The following is a 25,316-nucleotide window of genomic DNA, read 5'->3' as shown; positions in this document are numbered from 1 at the left end:
TCTGTGACGCTCCTCCTGCCGTGTCTGAGCGAGCCGCCGTGTCTCCTCCTCTGCTCCTCTGTCCTTTAGGTAGCGTCTCTGGAGTGCATCTTTGACGGCTCAACTTTAGGACAGCATCACCCGGAGCTCCCCTCCCCTACGTCCTCCACTCTCTACCCCCACGGAGAGGAAAGCCCCCTCCCCTCCTGCTCCTCCAACCCTTACCCCCCGATCCAGGTAAACCCCCACCCCTCACCTTCCCATCCCGCCGGGTTGTTTTCTTGGTACTGCTGTATTATTTCACATCGCCATCATGTTTCACACCTATCTGAAGCACGACATGCTCTGATTACAAATGATTTGCTCTGTGGTAAAAACTCACATGTTTAAACTGTAATAAATTAGCATTTTTAGGGGCGTGGCCTCTTTGGCTGACAGGTGGATGGTGACACAGGCGGCTGTAGCTGCTAGCTCTGTGCGTGTTTGTGCTGTGGGAGTGTTTTGGAGCGTGTTTAGTGACATTAGCTGACAGTAATATGGCTGCTGTGAGGTTAGTGTACCGACAGGCCGTCCAAGAAGTCTGAGCGCGAGCGCTGGGGAACTGTTAGGATTGTATTTGGAGGTTACTGAGCGTCAGTGAGCCGGTGTCTGTGTGATGCACCCGTACAGCTTGCTAACATGCTAATTCTGGTGTTTAACCCTGCCATAGAACCAAGTCTGCCAGAGCTTACTTTATATTTTTACATGCTGTGGAGCCATTTGTGGGAGCATTTCAAGTTGCTATACATCAATACAACTGTTATAGCCCAAATTTTAGTAATATGTCTGCATTAAGTCCACAGTAACTACATAAATTGCAAAAAAGTGCAATACACATATTTTACACATATTTCTACTTAGAGAAATTTAAGAAGCTTATCCCTCAAAACTTTAAATACAGAAAAGTTGCAAAAAATAGTTTACAGCAACAGCAAATTTATTTTGAGTGTCTTTATCGTTCTATTTTTTAGATACACCAATTTTTATATACTGCAGAAAAAACAAAATTAAATATTATAATGCAAATTTGCAAAGAAAACAGCAGGTGCATCAAAATAAACTATTTAAAGCAGTGCAATTTCTGTTCTAAGCATCCCAGCAACTATTCAGAAAAGCATGAAGTCCAGCATGACTTTTAAAAACACCAGTATAGGCTTATAAGGCCCATAAGTAAATTAAAAAAAAAAAAAACAACTACATTTCGGTTTCGGCCAGGAAATGGCGTACATGCGATAGTTCGCGCTGACGTCTATTCCAACCTAGGAAGTGTTACAAACAGCTGATCGGCAAAGCGTGTTTCTGGAATATTATGTTTTTGTTACTGCAAGTGGTTTTTATGTAATTTTTGCAAAGCTTTATGTGGAAGGAAACCGTGACCGAGGACAAGCTGATGGCATCAGATGTAAGTACAACTCCTCCGGTTTCATATGCAAAAAAAAAAAAAAAATTATTGAGCTAGCTACGTGGTTCTGGTTCTACAGGGATTTAAAAATAGTTACCAAAACGTAGCATGCTGCTCCGACCGGCTTTAAAGGGTTAAAGGGTGATGGTGTAATAGCTGACTGTCTCAGTGACTCAGTGCAGATGAAGTCCTGCATGTTTTGAGTCACACAAGTGATCTCAGGCCGTTTTCTCACCTGTGGGTCGTTTGCTCTGCTCTGATCCGGTCGATGAGTTTGTAAACCTGTAGCTTTGACTGCGGTTTGGTTTGTTTTCAATCACACCTGCACAAACGACCCGCACCAAGCTCTAACCCGAGGTCGATTTAAAAGGACTAAACATCGTCTTCAGCACATTAACAGGTATTCATTCTACAAGCTCACACCTGTGAATCTGTAAGTCTTCATGTCGCACATGCAAAGAGCCGCACACATCTCGACTCCTCACTGGTTGCTGTGGTACGTTTGGTGGTGAAGCTGGAGCTGAGAGTGAAATGTGCAGAGTGCAGGAAACGTGAGCAACGGTAGACCAAACCGCAAACTTGGCTGTGTGCACAACTTATCTGTAGTGAAGTTTGAGGGTCTTGCAAACTGCAGGAGTTTCCTGTGTTGGCAGGCGTGCCGATGAGTCAGCAGCAGGTCTCTGTTCGATTCCCGCTGACCCGCAGCTTTACTGAATGTCACTGATTTGTTTTCCACATGTTTTACCTGCAACTGTCCAAAGATAAAGAACAGAGGTGGGGGGGGTTCTGGCCCTGATCCGTGCAGCTGTTTGTGCCTCAGACTCTTCAGCACCTCCAACACTCTTTGGAGGAATCTCTTCATCCAGCTCTTCATTGTTTCTTAAACGTTTGATCTGCAGCGGCCGCCCTGCCTGACGTCAGCAGGTGGATGCTATCTCCACCGCCTCCACGGCGATAACGCAGCAAATGGACTGTCACATCCCACAAAGACGGCGAGGGCCGCGAGGACGTACTGTACGCCCCTGTGTTTATTGTCCCTTTCATTTTTTTTTTCATCTCGTTTTCTCCACCTCTCACTCGACTTGCTGTCCTCAGCAGCGCCATGGCAACACAGGAGATGAATGTCGACAAAGAAAATCCAGACGGCAGGAAAATGGAGAAGGAGGAGGAGGAGGGGTGAACCTGCACGGAAGGACAAGGAACGATTTAGTGAGGCTTTCAGTAACACTGTGAGGGGGTGATGATAAAATGGAGAGCTGCCCTCCTCTTCGTCCCCAACAGAAAGATTTACAGCTGCTCTCAAGTATATTTAGCAGCAGAGCTCATGAAACGAGGGCTCCTTCGTCTCCGCTGCACGTCGGTCCGGGGAGGACGGGCCAGCTCTATTTAAAGCTTTATGAAGTTTCAGGGAAACCGTTCAATGTCGGTGCGGACGTCTTCATGAGCGGGAAACTCGTGGATGGCGGGGAAAACGTGTTCATTTAAGCATTTATGATAGGTTCGTACACTGTAAGAAGAAACACGAGTGGCCGATCTCACAGCAGACAGAAACTTACATGAGTTTAAAGTTTATGTGCCAGGTTTTCTTCTTCATCACATCAGTGAGATAATTTATTAATTTATTTAAAAAAATGCATTTCTAACATGTTTTACTGAGGTTTTCTCTCCTGAAACTAAGGTTTCTGCTGCAAACAGGCTTCAATGTTTCCCTTAAACACTATGTTCTGCATCTGGACCAAACGTGCTCCTCCTTTTGCCCCGTTTGTACCGATTCAGTTTTCAGGAACTTTGGTTCATTAGTTTTCGTGTAATCGAGAAACGGTGAAAGTGTGCAACAAACTGAGTAACAAAGAAAAATCCAAACCTCGGTACAACTCAGAGTCTTGACCTCAGAACTTCTACTCAACATATTTACTCTTAAATTCATCTTAAAATCAAATAAATGTGAAGCTTTTGACTCATCGCTCTCTTCTCTTTGTATAAAATGAAGTTTGGTCTTTGGGGTTCATCCACAGCCTGGTTTAAAGGACACGGTGGCCTCAGGTCATCAGGATCAGCTGCTACGTAAAGCGGGGTGTCATCATCGTACAGGTGTGTTTCCTCTGGCTTATGGATCAGGTAACTGTTTGAAAGGCGTGTCCTGGGCAGAGCCTGGTGGGACACCATGTCAGAGGTTTAGTGTCTGTAAGAGAAGCTTTTAATCACTGTTTTCATCAGTGACCTCAGGCCCAACACGGCGCTTACAGCAGAAAACCTTTAAAGGACTAAAATTGAGACAAACATGATTCACCAGAAAGTCTTGTTTTATTAAGAATATGACCACAACTTTAGACTCTTGATATCAATCTAGTAAAAATTATACAAATTAAAGCTGTTTGACAGTTTTAACCCTTTAAGACCTACCATAGAACCAAGTTCGCCAGAGCTTATATTATATTTTTACATGCTGTGGAGCCATTTTTGGGAGCATTTCAAGTTGCTATACATCAATACAACCATTATAGCCCAAACTTTAATAATATGTCTGCATTAGGTGCATAGTAATTACATAAATTGCAAAAAAGTGCAATAAACTACAAAAAAATTGAAAATCGTTTTTGTTTTTTTAACATATATTTCTAGTTAGAGAAATTTAAGAGGCTTATCCCTCAAAACTGTAAATACAAAAAAGTTACACAAACTAGTTTCCCACCACAGGAAATTTATTTTGAGTGTCTTCATAGTTTTATTTTTGAAATACACCAATTTTTATATACTGCAGGAAAAACGAAAATAAATATTATAGTGCAAATTTGCAAAATAACAGCATATGCATCAAAATAAACTATTTCCAGCAGTGCAATATGAGTCTTAAGCATCCCAGAAACGACACAGAAAGTCATAAAGTCAAACATAACTTTTTAAAACACATAACAAGTAAAACACAAGCTCATAAGGCCCCGATCGTAAAAAACTACATTTCCGCAAAATTACGTCACTTCCGGTTTCGGGCAGGTCATGCGGTCATGTGATAGTTCGCGCTGATGGACGTAGGAAGTGTTACAAACAGCTGATGGATCGGCGAAGCGTGTTTCTGGAATATCATGTTTTTGTTGCTGCAAGTGATTTTTATGCAGTTTTTGCAAAGCTATATGTGGAAGGAAACTGTGACCTAGGACAAGCTGATGGCATAAGATGTAAGTACAACTCCTCCAGTTTCATATGCAAAAAAAATTATTGCGCTAGCTTACTTGGTTGCAGAGCTACCGGGATTTAAAAATAGTTACGCAAAACAGAGCGTGCCCGCTCCGATCGGCTGTAAAGGGTTAAATGCAGTATATGCACCATACTTTAATAAGAAAACATTTATTTCGTTTGGACAAAAGGAAGCAGGCGAGCAGGTGGATAAAACCAGACTGACATTTTGGCCCAGCCTTCAGACTAGCACCACTTACATACGGATATATTTTTTTAGCAGGCAGTAAAGAACGAAGAGCTGACGTAGAGTGATGTGACTCTGATGCTGACGGTGCATGTTAATGAAACGGACACTTTGCTTCATCATGTGACAGACTTGGACTCATCTGTACTTCCTGTTCTCAGGTTTATGACCTTAAAAGGAAAATGTACAAAATCACGTAATGAAGTGAAAATTGCAGAATAATAACAGCCATTTAAAAACAAATGATGAGTGCAGGTTACAGCTGCGTGTTATAAATCATAGTTTTTAATCTATAACATTTAAATGACTAAAGAAAAATGTTGTATTCTAGATTTATCAAAATTATATCAATGCTGCGCTACAGAAATAAAAAGTGGTCTCCTTGAGACGTGCAGACGTCCATTGATCTCTGATGTTCCTGTGGGCCGGATTTGGACCCTGGGTGGCCTGTTTCTGGCCCCAGCACCACATGTTTGCCACCATTGCTCTAAATGAACTCACTGTGCTGTCGTGACCGCCACTCCTGTGATCTCCACACCGGGAAAACTCGGAGTCTTCCCTGCTGACTCATTTTCGGAGTCTGAAGTAGGACAAAGGTCAGCTGGACCAACCCCGCTGAGAGGGAGGAGGAGGAGGAGGAAGACTGTGTGAGGTTTCCAGACTGCAGAGAGAAGAGATCAGAGGACCAACTTCCTCCCTGCCTGCGCTCTCTTTAAACGCGCGCGCACACACGCACACACGCACACACACACACACACACACACACACACACACACACACACACACGCACACGCACGCACACGCTCTCTCTCTCGCTCGTCCTCTCGTCAGCCCTGCAGTCTGCTGTTGCTGTCTGCTCCACACAGACGGAGGCTCGCCGACCGGCTGCCGAGCGATGCTCTCTCACCCCGTCGCCACGTTAATCCCCCCCCAGAGGCTCCGCGCTTTCTCCCCCCGTCACCCCCGCGCCACGACGAGCGTTTATCCCCGCTGACAGGAAGAGGACGACCGCGGTTCGGCTCATCTCCCGGTCACCTCCGTCGGCTCCTCTGCAGCCTCCCTGTTTGTGTCTGAGAGGAAGAAGACGAGGAGGTGGGGTGGGGGGGACCCAAGGTGGAGTGAAGCCCCCTCCCATCGTCTGTTCTCCAGCCAGCACCACCTCTGCCACCCCGCAGCCTGCAGCAGGAGCGAGGAGGCGACACACCACCTTCAGCGCAGCAGCAGTGGCGGCATCAACATGCTCAACTCTGTGTGGTACGCCAAAAAGATGGGCCGCCGCATCATGGGCACCCTGAGGAGAACCAAGCGGCTCCACCGGCGCCTACTGGTAGGTCGCCCCCCCTCCTCCAGCTCCTCCACCTCCCACCTATGAGGAAAATAAATCCTCCCAAAGGTTAGGAGGTAGGGGGAGGTGCTGCAGCGTGCAGCGTGACTCATTTCCTAGCACGTGTGTTCATACGGTCATGCACTCCCCCGTGTGTGTGTGTGGTGAACGTATTGATCGGGCCGTCTGCTGCGTGACGCTGCTGGCTGATGTGTAAAAGTTGCAACAGGAGATCTGCTGCTGCTGCGTCATGTGTCGGCTCGCGCACAAACGCTCACATCTGGTCCAGAAACGCCCTCGATCCGCATCCAGCAGATTTACGTCGTGATAAAGAACATGCGGCAGCGCGTGTGTGTGTCACTGAGGTGATTTGTTGATAAGGCTGCAGCGGCCGTGAGCGGGTTTTTACATTAACGTGTCGTCTCAATGTGTGAATGTTCCAGAGCTGTGCTTTGAATCTGACGGCGAGGACGAGGTGGCGCTCGGAGTCTCGGGGGTCCGTGTTGGTGTCGTACCTGTGCAGGTTTCCCTGACCCGCTCTCTGCCTCTGTGTGGCTACGCTGAACAGGTTTACCTGCATAAACAGCAGCATCATGTTCTGGGCAGATGTGAGGAACCCCTGCAGTAGCACATGCCTTCCCTGGCGTTGCCTAGCAACCTCTAGGCTCCTGACACACAGCGCTACCCGACCACCTCCCCCCGTTTACTGACACACACACACACTCATACGTTAACATACATGCTCGTCTGCAGCTGTATTTTTATCACAGCGAGGTTGTAACGGGTGGCGTCATGGTTACAGCGGGCTATGACGCGACGCCTGGACGACGTGGAAGGCGTTTTCGGTGGCAACGAACCAGCTGAGGATCGTTTAGCAGCTAAAGAGGCGATAATTCCCCTCAGGTGCTTTCACGCCTCCCGAGTCGGATCATATGTTGATGTTCAGTTTATTCGTGCTGCCTCCGGGTGGAGGATCAGACTCTGTTACAAACGGGAACACGCTGGACTTCCCAGGGACGCACTGATCCAACTTTTCCATCTCTGATGCCGTTCCTACGACACCTGACAACGTAGCATCGTTAATATTACTCTGTAATCCTCACTGTGAGAAAGAGACTGGAAGTCATCCTTTTATTTTCCAGTAAAACGCTGAGCAGTGGGTGAAATGTTTGCCACTGTGGGCTCTGTCCACAGGCCGATTCACCTGTGACCCAAATATCTCATCAGTGTCTGCTTCATCGTTCCTGCTGTTCTCATCGGTCACATCAGGAGGTCCTGGCAGGATTCAACTCTTAAACATGTTAACATGAGTCTGAAGTCAGACTCGTGGTCATTGTGGGTTAGCATTGTTCTTCGACTACACACAGAAAGGAATGATGTGAAATGCACAGGTGTGGTTCTTCAGGGGGCGAGCAGCACATCATCGGTGCGTAGTCCGAATGCTGATTGGCTGAAATGTTGTCATGAGGTTGGTGACATAAAGTTGTGGAAATGGTAGACTGAGATAAACCACTTCCAGATGGACGTCTGAGTTTAGTTATAATTAGGTAAATGAAGTCAGCGGACAACATTTTCATGGAAAATAATACGAGTGGTGATAATCCAGCTGTTGACACGAACGTCACAGCCCAACAATCACGCCGACGAGCGAGCTCACAGCTGGAATCAAACCTCGGGTAGTTTTGTAGTTTCAGAGCTGATTGTGACGACTCCTGGATCAGAGGCCACGCAGGAGGTGAGATGAGGACTGGAGCTGATGATGGGAAAGTTTGATTGTTTATAGTTTGTGAGTCATGGTGAGATTGCAGCTGTCAGACGATCATTAGCTGCTTTTCTTCAGAGAGAGATATGACACCCAGCAGGCAAACAGAGCTAAAAGCACCATTAATGACTGTTGTACATGAGCACAGTGTGAGGAAAGAGTAATAATGTGACGTGATGACTGAAGTGCTGTGTTTGGTGCGGGGCTGTTGAAATGCACGGTTTAATTTACCCCGAGCAGCAGACGTTACTTTGTTTGGCAGGCGAACCTGATGCAGGTCTGTGTTCATGTCAAAGTTACTCTAATTACATCCAGACATCACCGAAGTCCAAATCTTTCATCTTTCATTCTGACAGTTGAACTGTTAAATGGAAGATTTTACTGTCAGATCCAAAGTGACTCTCCTGGGTGGGTTGGTAGTTCTACTCCTCTGTTCCCTCGTGGGTTGTTTAGTGTTCGGGCAGAGCAGTCCAGACGTGACTCGGAGCTCTGATTCATGGCTGTAATCTGTTTCCTGTCCCGTCAGGTGTGACTCATGTCAACACAATTCTTTCATCTGTAATAAAACGATCAGCGTTGCTGCTTTAGCAGGTGTAACAATTAAGTTTAACATCCATGAAAACAGAATTTATTCAATTTAACGGAGTTAGAAGTTAACAGGAAGTACGCTCGCTAGTTTCCACCTAAACATGTTGTGCTACGTGATTGCTAGCGACACAGCTATGTTAGCATAACTTTAGCACAGTGAAGCTGGAGGATGAACGCCAACTTTTTTCCACTCATTAAAAGTTAACGTGAGGGATTCTGGTGGTTTGGGACAAATGAAATCGCATAGCAGGATGCTGTACACCGGGCAAACTTCAGTCAGGGGAACAACTGAGATCATTCATCCACAATACGAGGTTAGTTATTAATATACTGCAACAACATGGGAACAGAGCAGCTGCGAGAGAATTCAGCATTAATGAATCAATGTTACGGAAGTGGAGGAAGCGCGGTTTTTCGCTTTCCCCTTATTTTAAAAGTGCTTCATCTCTTTGCTGTGACTGTCAATCGCCATAATTTGCAGATGATAATGGTTTTAGCCGCTGCGATGCTTTCGATCAAAACAGGCGCAATTTGATGACATCATCAACATGCGCTATCGCGATAGAGCGGTATAGTCAAAATCTCTATCGTTGGCCAAATTTATATGGTTTCTATCGTTTCCATCGCCCACCCCTAGTTGAAGGTAAACCCTAACAACATGGGGTCAGCTACTTCAGTGATAACGCTGCAATCACCCATAAAACAGGGTTCTTCTCAGTCGTTGCCAAATATTTGCTAACTGGGGATTGTGGTGGTGTTGGGATTCTCTGATTCTCAAACTGAACCAACCTGAACAGAATTGAAATGATTTCGTTCTGAAGTAATTTTCTGGAATTTCAGTAAGCACGATTGACCCACCTGTAGTTAAGTCCGTGAATCTGTTTTAACTCACTGAACACAAATCTGCGGATTTTTTCTCTCTTAGTTTTTATAAAGAAAAGCAAACAGCAGAAATCGTGACAGAAATATCTCACATCCTCTGGCTGCTGCTGTTATGGAGTAACACAAACAGGCCGGAAACTATCGCTATATGCAGATGATGTCGTTTTGTAAAAGCACAAAATCAAATGGATCATTCCTAAAGCTGGTCGTAAAAGGCCTCCACGGTTCTGCTGATAACCTGCTGTGTTCCTGCAGTTTCCTGTGAAATGAGGTAGAGCTGGGCGATAGAACGATATGTGTTGCGAAATAACTTTTTCTCGATAGAAAAATTAAACTATTGCGATAGGCCTCATCTCTCTTGTCCTCTTAAAAAAACAAAAAAAAAACCAGCCAATCCAAATTAAGTAACGCAGAGCCGAACCAATCACAGCCGCAGCGTCACGTCACGTGACTTATTACGTACAGCACAAGTCCCAAGCCGGTGTTCTGACAAACCATCCTACTTTGGCAAAACATGCTACCGTAAGTAGTTTATGCACATTTCTGCTGTCACAGAGCAATTCCAGCATCAATTTAAGTAGGTATGATGGTTTGCCACCCAACTTTGCCCATCAGAGTATGCTTGTTGCTCATATGCATACAGCCAGAATGGTTTTCCACTTCATTTTACCCGTTAAAGTATGCTTGTAGGTAACATTCACAAAGGTAGGTTGGTTTGGCAGTTAATTTTACCGGTCAGAGTATTTTTCTAGCTAATATTCACAAAGGTAGGTTGGTTTGGCAGTTAATTTTACCGGTCAGAGTATTTTTCTAGCTAATATTCACAAAGGTAGGACAATTTGCCACTGAATTTCGTGTTGTGCGCAGAAACAACGCGTAGGATGGTTTGCCAGGTAGGATGGATTCCCAGAACACTGGCGCCGCACGTATTTGTTTGGCAAGCAGCCAGCCGCCGTGCCGCCCGGGTAATGGAGGAAATGAGCGTGCCGACTAGAGAAAAATCAACTGAGAGCGTGACCGAAGGTTACCGAAGATAAAACAGATGATGGTTCCAACGCCGGAGAGATTGTCGAGTGGAAGGGCCACAGAAGTTCCGTAGTGTGAAGGTATTTCTGCTATTTCAAGTCTGACAAAAACAGAGCAGCTGCACTGTAAATGTGCCGAACGCAAGTCTGGAAATACAATAAAGCGGTGCAGCTCAGTCTCTGACTGGAAGTGCTAATTCGTCATTTGGCTTTTGTCAGAATAAAGTAACTGTTAAAACTGTTTGAAAAGCTCAGCTATACAACAAGGAGAGATTGAGAATTTCCTTTTAGTTCTCAGTTTATTTGATACTGACAAAAGTTAGTCAGTTTTGTCTGTTCTTCTGTAAACAAACTAAGATTATTTTTAGAATTAATATTTTGTTTCTAAGTGGAATTGACAGTTTAGGCTGTTTTGTTTGTTCTATTTTGAAACTTAAACGCTTTAGCGGCTGCCTTTTGTGTAGTTTGCAATATTTGCCTTTATTTATCTGAAAAAGTCTCATGTTCCTTAAGTACATCTACCCTGTTGAACTTATTATGGGAAATAAATATTTAAATAAAAACAAGCTGCTGATTATTTCACATTTTACTTGTGAGCAACGGCACATTTAAATCTTACAAATATAGTTATTTGGCTTATATCGTGATAGATATCGTTATCGCCTGAAATGAAAAAAACATATCGTGATATAATAATAATAATAATAATAATAATAATAATAATAATAATGGATTGGATTTATATGGCGCTTTTCAAGGTAACCAAAGCGCTTTACAATACCACTATTCATTCACTCTCACATTCACACACTGGTGGAGGCAGCTACAGTTGTAGCCACAGCTGCCCTGGGGCAGACTGACAGAAGCCAGGCTGCCATATCGCGCCATCGGCCCCTCTGGCCACCACCAGTAGGCAAGTAGGGTAAAGTGTCTTGCCCAAGGACACAACGACCAGGACAGAGAGCCCAGGGATCGAACCGGCGACCTTCCGGTTACAGATGCGATTCCCAACCCCCTGAGCCACGGTCGCCCAATATGAAAAAATCTTATATCGCCCAGCTCTAAAATGGGGCCACTTTCGGTTTCTGTGATGTGGATAAAGATGTTTGCACTGTTCACACCTTCAGCCAGACTTTTATTTTGGAGGCCGGGTGTTGTGTTCTCACACCTGAGATTAATATTTTCTTTAGTGTTGGAGAACGGACGGCGAGAGAAGCTTTAGTCTGTATAAACCACTTTCCCTGCAGCAGACTTCAGAGCTCCTGCTGCATAAATTTGCACATTAACGAGGAAGGAGGAAGACTACTTAGGTTAATCCTCCACAGCTCCTTTACATGACTAAAACCACCCATGTTGTGTAGAACAAGCAGTGCCATTGAAAAGCTGTTGGTATTTGTGAATCGCTGGTTTGTTTACAGTGCAGCCGTGTGCTGACGTGAGTGGCCTGTAGGTGGAGCTGCAGACACACAGCAGCAGTTTAATCCTAATCTCCAGCAGATCCTTGGTGCTTCTCCTCGGCCCTCACCGTGGAGTCGTGATGTGGCTGTAAACGCTGGGTGATGAAGGAGCAGAGAGATGAGCCCTGATGTGTTTGTTTACTGTGACACACTCGGTGCGTCGACTTTCTGCTGTTTGTGAATCATGTGGCTCAGCCTCCATGACGGCGTCGTATGAGCAGATTTACACCAGTAGAAAGTCGAGGTGTCTCTCCATCGTCGTAAATGAAGGTGAGGCGTTCGGGGACTGTGGGGAGAACACACTGTTGGCTCTGGCCGCTCGGCTTTTTTACATCCATTTACGAAATCAAACCTCCGTCCAATGAACCCCACGCCGCCTCCTGTGCGATGGTTATTCTGTCGTATAATTAATTTGTCTGTTCACAACGAGCCTGAATGCTCTGAGTCCATATAATGAACCATCTGCCACAACAGGAAGTGCGTTCATAGCTTTGAGTTTTGGTACAGACTTGATTATTTTCAGTGAAACGCAGTTTTTGGATGTTGGTGTGGAAATGTCAGAGTATATGATGTGCAGGTATAAGTGTGAGATTTCAGTGTTAAACGTCTCTATCTGCTGCAGCTCGTTCTCCTCATGCACACTCAGGAAATCCCAGGAAACAAAATCTGCATTTATGATTTCTGAGCCAAGATCTTTTGTTTATGTAGCTTTGGGACAGTTTGGCATTTTTAAAAGTGTTTCCAACATAATCTGTGGGCAGTTTCAACAATATTTTGCTAAATGTGAATAATTTATCACCTCACTTGGAGGAAAACACAGTGTCAGAGCGACGTTCCTGCAGAGCTGCACCTGTAACCAGGCCGTGGAGGTCTGATGGAGTATATATCCACCAGGAGCGTCCACGCTGCTGTCACGGTGCAGATTTTATTTAAGTGAAAAGAGAGAAGGCCTGCATGTTTTTCACCTCCAGCTTCAGGTGGAGCTCTGTGGAGACGCAGCAGCCTGTGAGGATCGTCGGGTTTTTCTCTACAGCAGAGGCTTAAAGCAGCTTCCTGCCCGCCTGCCGCTAACCGGGAGTCCTCGTCGCACTCCCCCCTCGCTGCTGACACGCACGCCGCTGTGTCTGAATCCGGGGGCAGCATCGATTATTCATGCGAGTGGAGCTGCCCGTCACCCCCCCTCGCGCTGACATGTGCCTCGCTCGCTGGAGCCGATTAATTGGCAGGAGAACGAGAGAAGACGAGAGGGAGGGTGTCACAGAGAAAGAGCAGCCGGCAGGGAGGGGTGAGCCGGGAGAGAAGAGAGGGAGTGTTACTGCGCTGTGGTGCCGGAGGTGGAGTAACACGGCAGCGTTTGGAAGTATCGCCGTCTCGTCGTAGGCGTTGGACATTCTGGACTCGAAGGAAGCATCTTTCATTTACTCTTTATCCTCCTCCCCCAGCTCCTCCTCCTCCATTTGGGAAGATGACCACTCATTACCTGCAGCAGGACTTCCTGTCTAAAGCTGTGAACGGCGAGAAGAAGCTGCCGCGGGTCAACGCCAGCTTACAAGAGTCCATCGCCCACCTGCACCCTCTGCAGAGGCAGCACGCCATCGAGCTCCACCGACAGCAGCAGCAACAGTCGTTCAATCACCCGCAGGTCCAGGCGTCGCTGTCGACCTTCACCGCCTGCACCGTGCCGGCGTCCTGTCGAGCTCGCAGTCGGTTCCTCAACCTGCGGGACAGCGTGAAGAAAAGCCCGACCAAGAGTACGGCCAAAGTCCTCAAGAGCGCCAGGAAGGAGATCTCCTGGGTGCCCTTCGCTTACAGCAAGGTAGCGACATCATGTGACCTGTTCAGAGATTTTTACTTTTTCCACTGCGGGAACTAAAACTTTGTCGATTGAGCGCCGTACGTTTAAAGAAGTAAAAGATCGCTTTGTTAGAAAGGAGAGTGGGAGCTAAAGGCTGTTCCACAGAAACGAGCAGCCGACGGTGGGCGGGTGAATGGATGGAGGTTGTTCCCCTTTAACCACTGATTGATTTCTAAAGGACACACAGATTGTAGCAGAGTCAGATCAACAAGTGCTGATGTTTGTAGAGTTTCAGTAAAATCAGCTGAGACTAAAAACTACAGTCAGGTTTCAGGAGACTCAGTGTCGGAGTCTTTATATGAAACAGACTAAAACCTGCTGCTGCTCAAAACTCCTGTTTGCTGTGGTGAGTTCAAGGTCACATTGGAGAACTGGCTGTTTGGGTGATGGTGGTTGTGGTGACACGCAGAGCAGTTTGTACAGTGTTGTAGCAGGAGTGTGTGTGAATGAGACCTGCGGTCAGTCAGATCGAGTTACTACACGGAGAATCGATGGACTCTGTCCACGTGTGACAGCCACATCACCCTGCCATCACATTTAAATCCATACTTAAACACTCTCCAGCTGCTCGTCTTGTTTACGACCGAATACATGAGCAATGGTGTGATCCACGTGTTTTGGTTGGGGATTCATCTGCTGCACATTTCAAGCTCCCATCTTTAAGTGGTGGTCTGTGGTCACACCGTCGCTACGTTATGGCTTCATCACCGATTCGGTCCAAAGCGTCTGTGGCTCCTCCCACCAGCGGACATTCAGATCCATGTTATGGATGCAGTGAGCTAAGAAAAAACTGCAGCTACACTTTTAACGAGGGGCTCGAGTGGGGGGCTCGAGTGGGGGGGGGGTTGTTTGATCTGTGTGGCTTCGCTGGTACACTGAAGACTAAAGTGACACACGTGCCTCATTTACTGAAAGCAGGACATAGATTCTCTGTAATAAACCAGCAGGGGGAGACTCCTCTGACCTCTGACCTTGGTTAAGACTCCGCTGATGAGTTCATGGTTTCAGGCTCCAGTTTTGTGTCCTGTTGAATAAAACGAGGTGCTCGTGTTGGAGATGAAGGACCATTAAAGTTAAAAGGACTAAAACGGGACATTCAGGGCGGGGCTACCATGTCATTGACTGAAGGTCAAGATGGTGAAAATGGTCAGTTTGAGGCCGTCCATCTTTTATATACAGACTGCGATGATAAGTTTGGGGTCGTGTGGAAAAGATGTCATCAGGTAAAATCATCAACTGTAAAAGTCTGAGAGAAAAATTAAAAATACTAATTGTGTAATTTTATAAACTCCAGGTGGGCTCAGCTGTGTTAATGATATTTATATGAAGGACTGATGTTATGTCAGTGGTGTAAGTTCATCGGGGTCAAACATCAGCTTGGAAACCTGATCGGTCAATAAATCGATTGACGTATTGGGCGTCTGATTGGTTTTGGTTGTTGTTATGGATTTGATGGTGTATCATCGATCGCTCTCTGATAGATGAAATCATAACCTCTGCCCTCTCTGTGTCGCTGCATTTGTTAATCCAGTTTTGTGTCTTTTGGGAGTAATTAAGCCTCGTTGTCAGCAGCTTTCTGGCGAGCGGAGCCGCAGAAGTAGGGCTGGCGGATCAATGCGGTCGATGTGCGGGGCTAATTTTAGCAGCTGTTGGTTTTCCACGGGCTCCGGGTTCTGCTGCTGCAGCACAACAATTAAGCCTCTTGGAAACGCAGCGGCGCTTCCTGCCAGCAGCTTCACGAGGTCCTGCTGTTGCATAACAGAGGTCACAGCGGTGAGGGCCGCCGCTCGCTCCTCTGTGATGTTTCATGTGCACGCAGGGGTGTTAAATTACACGTAGACGTGAAAGAAAATCTTTGACTGAAACAGGAAACAGAAAAAAGATCTAAAAAATCCTTTTTTAATTCATTTAATTCATGTGCATCACACACATTTATGGGTTGTGTCTGAACAGTTTACAAAGGTTTTATTTTGTGTATTTTCATTCTTAGTAGATGAATAAACAGCAGCATGGCTGCAGTAGAAAGACGATCCACTCTTTTAAAGGCTGTTTGTTTCTCGAGCTGAAACAAACGAGTGGAGCTGCTGCCGGTGTGGCGTTCATGGGCAGATTGTGCGGAGGCTGCTGCTGTCGGGGAGCGCTGGTGCTAGTTAAAGTTAGCTTGTTCTGCAGTGTTCAGGTCAAAAACACATCCGTCAGATGCTGTAGTTCCCCAGCAGCACGTAGCATTGCAACGAGACGTCTGACGTCTAATACGCAGCATGTGATTGGCCAGCTGCTGGCTCGTTCAGACCAGTGATGATGTTTCCACTAAAACCAGTTACCAAGTTCACCTTTGAATCAAACGCCGAGTGGGCCCATCATGAAATGAAGAGGCTGCTGTGGAGTGAAAAACACGGCCTGAAGGCGACGCTGGTTACGCTCGACAGCATTGTGAGAACAATAGAACCACAATAGAAACGCGTTCAGCAAAAAGTGTCGCCAGACTGAGTCGGAGCTGAAACTCGACAGCAGCGAGGACGATGCTATCGTAGTTTTAATGTGGAGCAAAGAGGCGTGTCTTAATTTGGCAGCTGTGCCGTGTTCAGGTACATTTATTTAACGTTGTTTGCAGATATTTACTTGTAAACCTGCCAGCTGATCGTGTTATTGGAGCTGAATGAAATCGGTCCTCGAGCTCTTCGTTTGATTTTTGGGAGTTGAAGGTGAAACGATCAGTGACGTCATGGTGAACATGTGGGTGTGCGGTTTGAGCGCTTCTTTAGCGTCAGTAGAAACTCGGACGTGAGGTCGCAGATACAGCTGTGACCTTTGACCTTTGAGGGTCTGTGCCAATGTCATCACTGGCTGTCGGGGTTAAAGCTCCCAGATTGAAATATCCGCTGCTTTTCAGTAATGACATAAAGGACATCGGCCCCCTGCTGAAGCTGTACCGAGGGACTGAGGATTTAGAAGAAGCTGCCGCGGGTCAACGCCAGCTTACAAGAGTCCATCGCCCACCTGCACCCTCTGCAGAGGCAGCACGCCATCGAGCTCCACCGACAGCAGCAGCAACAGTCGTTCAATCACCCGCAGGTCCAGGCGTCGCTGTCGACCTTCACCGCCTGCACCGTGCCGGCGTCCTGTCGAGCTCGCAGTCGGTTCCTCAACCTGCGGGACAGCGTGAAGAAAAGCCCGACCAAGAGTACGGCCAAAGTCCTCAAGAGCGCCAGGAAGGAGATCTCCTGGGTGCCCTTCGCTTACAGCAAGGTAGCGACATCATGTGACCTGTTCAGAGATTTTTACTTTTTCCACTGCGGGAACTAAAACTTTGTCGATTGAGCGCCGTACGTTTAAAGAAGTAAAAGATCGCTTTGTTAGAAAGGAGAGTGGGAGCTAAAGGCTGTTCCACAGAAACGAGCAGCCGACGGTGGGCGGGTGAATGGATGGAGGTTGTTCCCCTTTAACCACTGATTGATTTCTAAAGGACACACAGATTGTAGCACAGAGTCAGATCAACAAGTGCTGATGTTTGTAGAGTTTCAGTAAAATCAGCTGAGACTAAAAACTACAGTCAGGTTTCAGGAGACTCAGTGTCGGAGTCTTTATATGAAACAGACTAAAACCTGCTGCTGCTCAAAACTCCTGTTTGCTGTGGTGAGTTCAAGGTCACATTGGAGAACTGGCTGTTTGGGTGATGGTGGTTGTGGTGACACGCAGAGCAGTTTGTACAGTGTTGTAGCAGGAGTGTGTGTGAATGAGACCTGCGGTCAGTCAGATCGAGTTACTACACGGAGAATCGATGGACTCTGTCCACGTGTGACAGCCACATCACCCTGCCATCACATTTAAATCCATACTTAAACACTCTCCAGCTGCTCGTCTTGTTTACGACCGAATACATGAGCAATGGTGTGATCCACGTGTTTTGGTTGGGGATTCATCTGCTGCACATTTCAAGCTCCCATCTTTAAGTGGTGGTCTGTGGTCACACCGTCGCTACGTTATGGCTTCATCACCGATTCGGTCCAAAGCGTCTGTGGCTCCTCCCACCAGCGGACATTCAGATCCATGTTATGGATGCAGTGAGCTAAGAAAAAACTGCAGCTACACTTTTAACGAGGGGCTCGAGTGGGGGGCTCGAGTGGGGGGGGGGTTGTTTGATCTGTGTGGCTTCGCTGGTACACTGAAGACTAAAGTGACACACGTGCCTCATTTACTGAAAGCAGGACATAGATTCTCTGTAATAAACCAGCAGGGGGAGACTCCTCTGACCTCTGACCTTGGTTAAGACTCCGCTGATGAGTTCATGGTTTCAGGCTCCAGTTTTGTGTCCTGTTGAATAAAACGAGGTGCTCGTGTTGGAGATGAAGGACCATTAAAGTTAAAAGGACTAAAACGGGACATTCAGGGCGGGGCTACCATGTCATTGACTGAAGGTCAAGATGGTGAAAATGGTCAGTTTGAGGCCGTCCATCTTTTATATACAGACTGCGATGATAAGTTTGGGGTCGTGTGGAAAAGATGTCATCAGGTAAAATCATCAACTGTAAAAGTCTGAGAGAAAAATTAAAAATACTAATTGTGTAATTTTATAAACTCCAGGTGGGCTCAGCTGTGTTAATGATATTTATATGAAGGACTGATGTTATGTCAGTGGTGTAAGTTCATCGGGGTCAAACATCAGCTTGGAAACCTGATCGGTCAATAAATCGATTGACGTATTGGGCGTCTGATTGGTTTTGGTTGTTGTTATGGATTTGATGGTGTATCATCGATCGCTCTCTGATAGATGAAATCATAACCTCTGCCCTCTCTGTGTCGCTGCATTTGTTAATCCAGTTTTGTGTCTTTTGGGAGTAATTAAGCCTCGTTGTCAGCAGCTTTCTGGCGAGCGGAGCCGCAGAAGTAGGGCTGGCGGATCAATGCGGTCGATGTGCGGGGCTAATTTTAGCAGCTGTTGGTTTTCCACGGGCTCCGGGTTCTGCTGCTGCAGCACAACAATTAAGCCTCTTGGAAACGCAGCGGCGCTTCCTGCCAGCAGCTTCACGAGGTCCTGCTGTTGCATAACAGAGGTCACAGCGGTGAGGGCCGCCGCTCGCTCCTCTGTGATGTTTCATGTGCACGCAGGGGTGTTAAATTACACGTAGACGTGAAAGAAAATCTTTGACTGAAACAGGAAACAGAAAAAAGATCTAAAAAATCCTTTTTTAATTCATTTAATTCATGTGCATCACACACATTTATGGGTTGTGTCTGAACAGTTTACAAAGGTTTTATTTTGTGTATTTTCATTCTTAGTAGATGAATAAACAGCAGCATGGCTGCAGTAGAAAGACGATCCACTCTTTTAAAGGCTGTTTGTTTCTCGAGCTGAAACAAACGAGTGGAGCTGCTGCCGGTGTGGCGTTCATGGGCAGATTGTGCGGAGGCTGCTGCTGTCGGGGAGCGCTGGTGCTAGTTAAAGTTAGCTTGTTCTGCAGTGTTCAGGTCAAAAACACATCCGTCAGATGCTGTAGTTCCCCAGCAGCACGTAGCATTGCAACGAGACGTCTGACGTCTAATACGCAGCATGTGATTGGCCAGCTGCTGGCTCGTTCAGACCAGTGATGATGTTTCCACTAAAACCAGTTACCAAGTTCACCTTTGAATCAAACGCCGAGTGGGCCCATCATGAAATGAAGAGGCTGCTGTGGAGTGAAAAACACGGCCTGAAGGCGACGCTGGTTACGCTCGACAGCATTGTGAGAACAATAGAACCACAATAGAAACGCGTTCAGCAAAAAGTGTCGCCAGACTGAGTCGGAGCTGAAACTCGACAGCAGCGAGGACGATGCTATCGTAGTTTTAATGTGGAGCAAAGAGGCGTGTCTTAATTTGGCAGCTGTGCCGTGTTCAGGTACATTTATTTAACGTTGTTTGCAGATATTTACTTGTAAACCTGCCAGCTGATCGTGTTATTGGAGCTGAATGAAATCGGTCCTCGAGCTCTTCGTTTGATTTTTGGGAGTTGAAGGTGAAACGATCAGTGACGTCATGGTGAACATGTGGGTGTGCGGTTTGAGCGCTTCTTTAGCGTCAGTAGAAACTCGGACGTGAGGTCGCAGATACAGCTGTGACCTTTGACCTTTGAGGGTCTGTGCCAATGTCATCACTGGCTGTCGGGGTTAAAGCTCCCAGATTGAAATATCCGCTGCTTTTCAGTAATGACATAAAGGACATCGGCCCCCTGCTGAAGCTGTACCGAGGGACTGAGGATTTACCCCACACACACACACACACACACACACACACACACACACACACACACACACACACGAGAGATGGCTTTAATCCTCAGAACAGCAGATGGGCGAGTTTGACACATCAGGATCGTCAGGTGTCACTCACACAGTGACCTCCTGTGATTGGCCGACCTCTCTGACACTTGGCGGTCCTTCTCTGTCAAACTCCTCCCATCTGGCACCTCGGCTCGACCTAAACGAACGCCCCCTATCAGTCAGCATGCACATACACATATACATCCTCTCCTCCTCCTTCACCGGCTGTTCATCTGTGTCTAACCTTTGACCCCTCACCATGCTATTGTTCAGCAGGCCGAGGCCGCCCCGCCTTCCTCACCCATAATCCCCGTGATCCCAATCTTGCCAATCCCAGCCGAGACCACCGCCATCCCTCCAACGTCACAGGTCTCCTTTTTTTTGTTCCTTTTTGACTTTCCTCCTCTCCTTCTTCTCTGCTCGATCCCTCCATCCCTCCCTCCTTCCATCCTCACTTCCCTCCTCGCTCATTTGGCTCTGCGGCTTTCTGTCGAGTTCGGTTTTCAGTGTCGGCCGTCCAGCTGTGGCGCTGATGAAGTGAGCAGATTAGAGATAGAAACAGCGGGAGGAATGCCACGCTCCCCCCGTTTGACTTTTCAGAGCCCATCTGGCTCCTCCCGGGCGAGCGAGCGAGAGTCAGAGTAGACGAGGAAGACGAGGTGAAGGAGCAGCTTCTCCCCTCCTGCACGACTGGATTTGATTGATTTTCTTGATTTGTTTCTTCATTTAAGGCTTCATGCTTCAGAACTGCATCTTCTGCAGCGTGAAGCGCCACCATGTACGTACCGCTCGTGCTCGCTAATCTGTGCTCAAATCCTCGGGCTTCCCGTTTTAGCATCATGAGGAGAGTTAGTCTTTTAGCAGCTGCGCGGCGGCCGACCCGGGCGCAGCGTGGGGTGTGATCGGAGGGGTGGAGGTTCAGGGGGGTTTCTTTATTGTGAGGGTGTTTGTAGGGTGGAGATGTTTTTCCTCTGTGATGTTCTGACGTGTCTCCTCGTCTCTGCAGGCCAATCCTCCGCCTGTGGTGGTCAACGCAGACAGCCTGGACACACCTCCATACGTGAGTGCTGCTCATTTCTGAATGGATGCATGAGTGATGGATAGATTGGAAGATGATGACAGATGCATGAAGGCACGATACCTGTGTTGATGATTTTATGGATAAAGATGGAGTCATGGGTGGATAGGTGGGTGGGTAGATCCACAGACAATGGCTAGGATGCAGGACTCTGTGGATCTGCAGATGTTTGGTAACTCCATCTTCACCGTCGGTCCAGCTGGAGCCTCACCTGCCTAGCACTGGACCCGTCTTTATTAAATTGATGTTTGCCTCCCGTGGACTCCGGCCGCTGTCAGCACGGCGTCGCTTCAGTTTCACCTGACGGGGAGAAATATTTGAAGAAGCATCTGCTTCGCTCTCCTCTCCCCACATCAGTTCAGAGTTCAGTGCTGCAGCACGTTTCTGTTAATTGGACGGTTTAAAGGAAATGTGTTAGATCAGAGTCTGTGAGTGGAGCCTGCAGGAGCTGTGGGCAGACGGCTGCATCGCACGAACCTTGAACTTCAGGCTTAAGAGGAGGAAATAAAAACTCTTCAGTTCTCCGAGGTTAGACGTGAGCCTGAGGAGCAGGAGGAGGCTCAGTTGAACCCTGGACTCAGTGAAGTGTTTCTAATGAAGTACAGTAGAGTCTGTGTTCTACTAACGTGTTTGCTTCCTATAAACTGCTGCTGGGAGGAGCCGACAGGTGAGCTGATACCTGTGTGTGTGTTTGCAGGTGAACGGGACGGAGGCTGATTATGAGTACGAGGAGATCACGCTGGAGCGGGTAAGCTGCCTTTACTGTTTACTTCCCTGTGAGTGACGGCCGTGCTGCTCGCCGCGAGAGCCGCCGTAACTCCGTCGCGTCTTTACGAGCCACATAAACGAGCCGCGGTCTATGACTCGCAGGACGGGCGACCCGCCGTCTGATGCTCTCTGTTTGACTTTGAGGCGCTGCTTTCATGGACCTCCGCTGCCTGCACCAAACCTCCCGACCGTCTGAGATTTCGGGGGAAACGAGGACGTAACGAATGAACCAGATTCTGTTAAACAAAGCAAAAGTTTCTGATCCTCTCACACAAACAGTTTCTCTTTAATCAGCTCTGTTTTAATCCTCCTCGCTGCCTCTGGTATTATCCTCCACATTGTTACCGTCTTCCTCCTTTTGTTCTTGTCCTAATTTTGCTCCTTTAAGTGCAAATTATTAGCACAGCTTTAAAAAAGTCTCACAGGGTCTGCCTGTCGTTCTGTCTGCGGTCTAACCGGCCTCGTGTTGTTTTTATCATCACAACCAAAATGTTTCCACACATGACACAAACTGAATCTGATGCCCGTCCACAGCAGTGGACACGCCGGACGCCCACCGCGGCAGGAACCAGCCATTCTACACAATAACTGCACATTTATAAAAGTTCAGTGCAGAACGGCATGCTGGGTAATTACAGCAGTGTATTTGAACCAGTGAAGGTAAAAACAAAATGTTTAACAGCGCCTCGGAGCCGGTGCACGCTCTCGGGTTCTGGATGTTTGCTGACGTTATCTGATTGGTGCAAACTCGTGCCGGGGGATTCGCGTAGCGGTACCTGCAGACGTGTTCATGCTTCGTTGTTCCAGCTGTCACTTCTGCTCCTCTTGGCTGCGGTTCGAGGTTTTCCAACACGGCGTCAAACTTCAGTCGTCACTGCTCAGCAGCATCGTCGCTCACCTGGAAGGCTTTTATTGTGAAACGCTGGCAGGAAGTGTGAATCCTGAGCATGCTCACAGACTCGGATCGTTATCATTACTACTGTGATCACTGTGGTTTCCAGGGAAACTCGGGGCTGGGCTTCAGCATCGCAGGCGGCACCGACAACCCTCACATCGGTGAAGACCCCAGCATCTTCATCACCAAGGTGATCCCTGGAGGAGCGGCGGCGCAGGATGGACGGCTCAGGTGAGGCAGCAGGAAACTGTTGGTTGGTGAAGGAGGTGTGACTGATGTCTGAGCGGCTCCTTCTATTTTTGATCCCTCTGTCACCTCATTAGAGGAGGGCTCAGATTTTCTTTTAAACTGAAAACCAGCATCTCCTACAACACCCAGAATGCTTTGCAGCAGTTCCTTCCAGGCTGCTGCTTTAGAGCGTAGCTGCTGTGGAGGACAGGCTGTTAAGCTGATCAGGGAGCAGTTAGTGGGACAGAGGGAACAACGTGTGACTCACACAGGTTTCTAACACTAACCTTTCTAAGATCACAAACTTTATGAGCTTTCACTTTTTACCGGCTCAGCTTGAAGCTGGCCTGACGGATTCAGCCTCGTATAAAAACATGTAGAGAGAGAAGGACCTCTGTCCCTCGGTCTGCGTGGTGGTGTCCTCACAGCCGGACCCCCGCTGTGCCCTGCAGCCTTTCATGGCTCATTCATAATGCAGAAAGTCTGTCACACCTGATCCAGGTGATGATGATGAGGACGAAGAGTACGGTCTCAGGTTTCCTTTAAACTGTTTGTAAGTTTGGATCCGTAGTTTGACTCTACTTCCTGCTTTAGCTCCAATAAATGAAAGAAAAGCTGTGACATCATCAGTTTCTATTGAAGCAGGTGACCTGACTGACAGCGCGGTGTTCACGCTCTGTTTCAGGGTCAATGACGTCATCCTGAGAGTCAACGAGGTGGATGTTCGGGACGTGACCCACAGCCGAGCCGTGGAGGCGCTGAAGGAGGCGGGATCTCTGGTCCGACTCTACGTCCGCAGGAGGAAACCCGTCTCGGAGAAAGTGATGGAGATCAAGCTGGTGAAAGGACCCAAAGGTAGCGTGAAGGCTTAAACTGTGCCTGCGCTCAGATCCGGCGCCCTGTCTGAGCGCAGGCTCATTATTAAACCTGTGAGTGTTCCTAATGTTTTGGCTCACGGCTGCAGCTCTGCGCAGATGGCGTGGATGTGTGCCGGCCGTGTTGCTGGATTGTCTCCGCTTGCTGAGGAGCTTTAGTGAAATCCCCGCGGGCCTCATGATTATTCAGACGAGGAGCCCGGCTCAAGAACAAAGCCTCGGTTTCCACGGAAACATCCTGAAATATGCTTCTGTGCATTTATGTGTCCTGATTCGTTCCCGTGTTAAACCAGCAGCGGCGCGTTTCGTGGTGTGGTTGTTATTTAAAGTTTGTCCCTGTGAAGGACGCTCAGGCGTCGGAGCTAGACTCCAGAGTTTGAGGGTTTTTACCCAGAATGCTTTTCCCGTCTCATCACCCTGCACCCTCCTTCTGGTTCTTTGTGTTGCAGGTCTCGGCTTCAGTATAGCGGGCGGCGTGGGGAACCAGCACATCCCCGGCGACAACAGCATCTACGTCACCAAGATCATCGAAGGCGGAGCGGCTCATAAAGACGGGCGGCTGCAGATTGGAGACAAACTGCTGGCTGTAAGGATCAAACACGAGAAATCACATCAGACGAATTATTTATTTACACCACGGCTACAAACTAAAAGAGTAAACACGAGAAAGTCAAACAGAGTTACAAACATTCAGTGCAATAAAATAATTAAGAAAAGCTCTGATGAGATTATTTATGAGACCTAATAAAGACTCAAATTTGAAACCAGTAAAATTTGAAATAATAATTAAGACAAGCTTAAACTTATGACATGAAGTAACTGGAGGAAAGAAATAATAGAAGTAAAGACGACTAAAAGTAGAAAAATATAAATAAAAAACAAAAATAGACCCGTAAAAAAAAATCAATAGACACACAAGACAGAATACTGTATTTGAAAAAAGAAGCACAATTAGAAATTAATTAAAATAACAATAAAAACAGAAAATGGGCAGATTAAAGGAAAGAGCTGGAAGTTAACATAAAATAAATAAAATATTTAAAAAAAAATTTAATTAAAACCTTTTAAATAATCAATAAACCAAAAAGAACTGTTAATGTTAATTAAAACCAATAAAGCCTGATTTAAATAATAAAAATAAAACAAACAAATTACATTATTTTAAAAAAGGAAAAAAATGAGACTAATAAAAGTTAAATATAATAAAAGCAGGTTAAAGGTCAGCGAGTTAATAAAATAAATTAAAATAAAGTAAAATATTTCTGATAAACAACCAACACGTGTATAAATAGTAGAAACAGGTTTCAGTGCTAACGAACAAATAAAGTTTTAGATCTGCAGTAAAAACAGGAAGTTGCTGAGTAGACGGTGAAGAACGAGCACCATGAATATTTCTGAGGTTTTAACAATAAGATAAAGTTTCACCCTTATAACATTTT

General features: G+C 46.8%; 1 protein-coding gene across 14 annotated transcripts in view; it reads left to right on the top strand.

Moving 5' to 3' along the window:
- Positions 1-25,316, top strand: part of dlg1b (discs large MAGUK scaffold protein 1b) — a 102,918-nt gene that overhangs the window by 65,213 nt on the left and 12,389 nt on the right. For 6 of the 14 annotated variants that reach the window (XM_085388823.1, XM_085388821.1, XM_085388828.1 and 3 more), the window contains 7 exons: positions 70-216; positions 20,307-20,402; positions 21,040-21,093; positions 21,809-21,859; positions 22,881-23,005; positions 23,688-23,857; positions 24,327-24,463. In XM_085388823.1, the coding sequence (XP_085244949.1) occupies positions 70-216; positions 20,307-20,402; positions 21,040-21,093; positions 21,809-21,859; positions 22,881-23,005; positions 23,688-23,857; positions 24,327-24,463 (780 nt within the window). The remainder of the gene's footprint in view (positions 1-69; positions 217-20,306; positions 20,403-21,039; positions 21,094-21,808; positions 21,860-22,880; positions 23,006-23,687; positions 23,858-24,326; positions 24,464-25,316) is intronic. The other 8 variants (XM_085388833.1, XM_085388832.1, XM_085388831.1 and 5 more) reach the window with 3 other exon arrangements.

This window comes from Rhamphochromis longiceps, linkage group LG18 (genome assembly GCF_057381845.1).
Source record: "Rhamphochromis longiceps isolate RC_006_pf linkage group LG18, R_longiceps_female_GT1.1, whole genome shotgun sequence".
NCBI classification, from domain to species: Eukaryota; Metazoa; Chordata; class Actinopteri; order Cichliformes; family Cichlidae; genus Rhamphochromis; species Rhamphochromis longiceps.
This window is presented reverse-complemented; position numbering and strand designations above follow the sequence as displayed.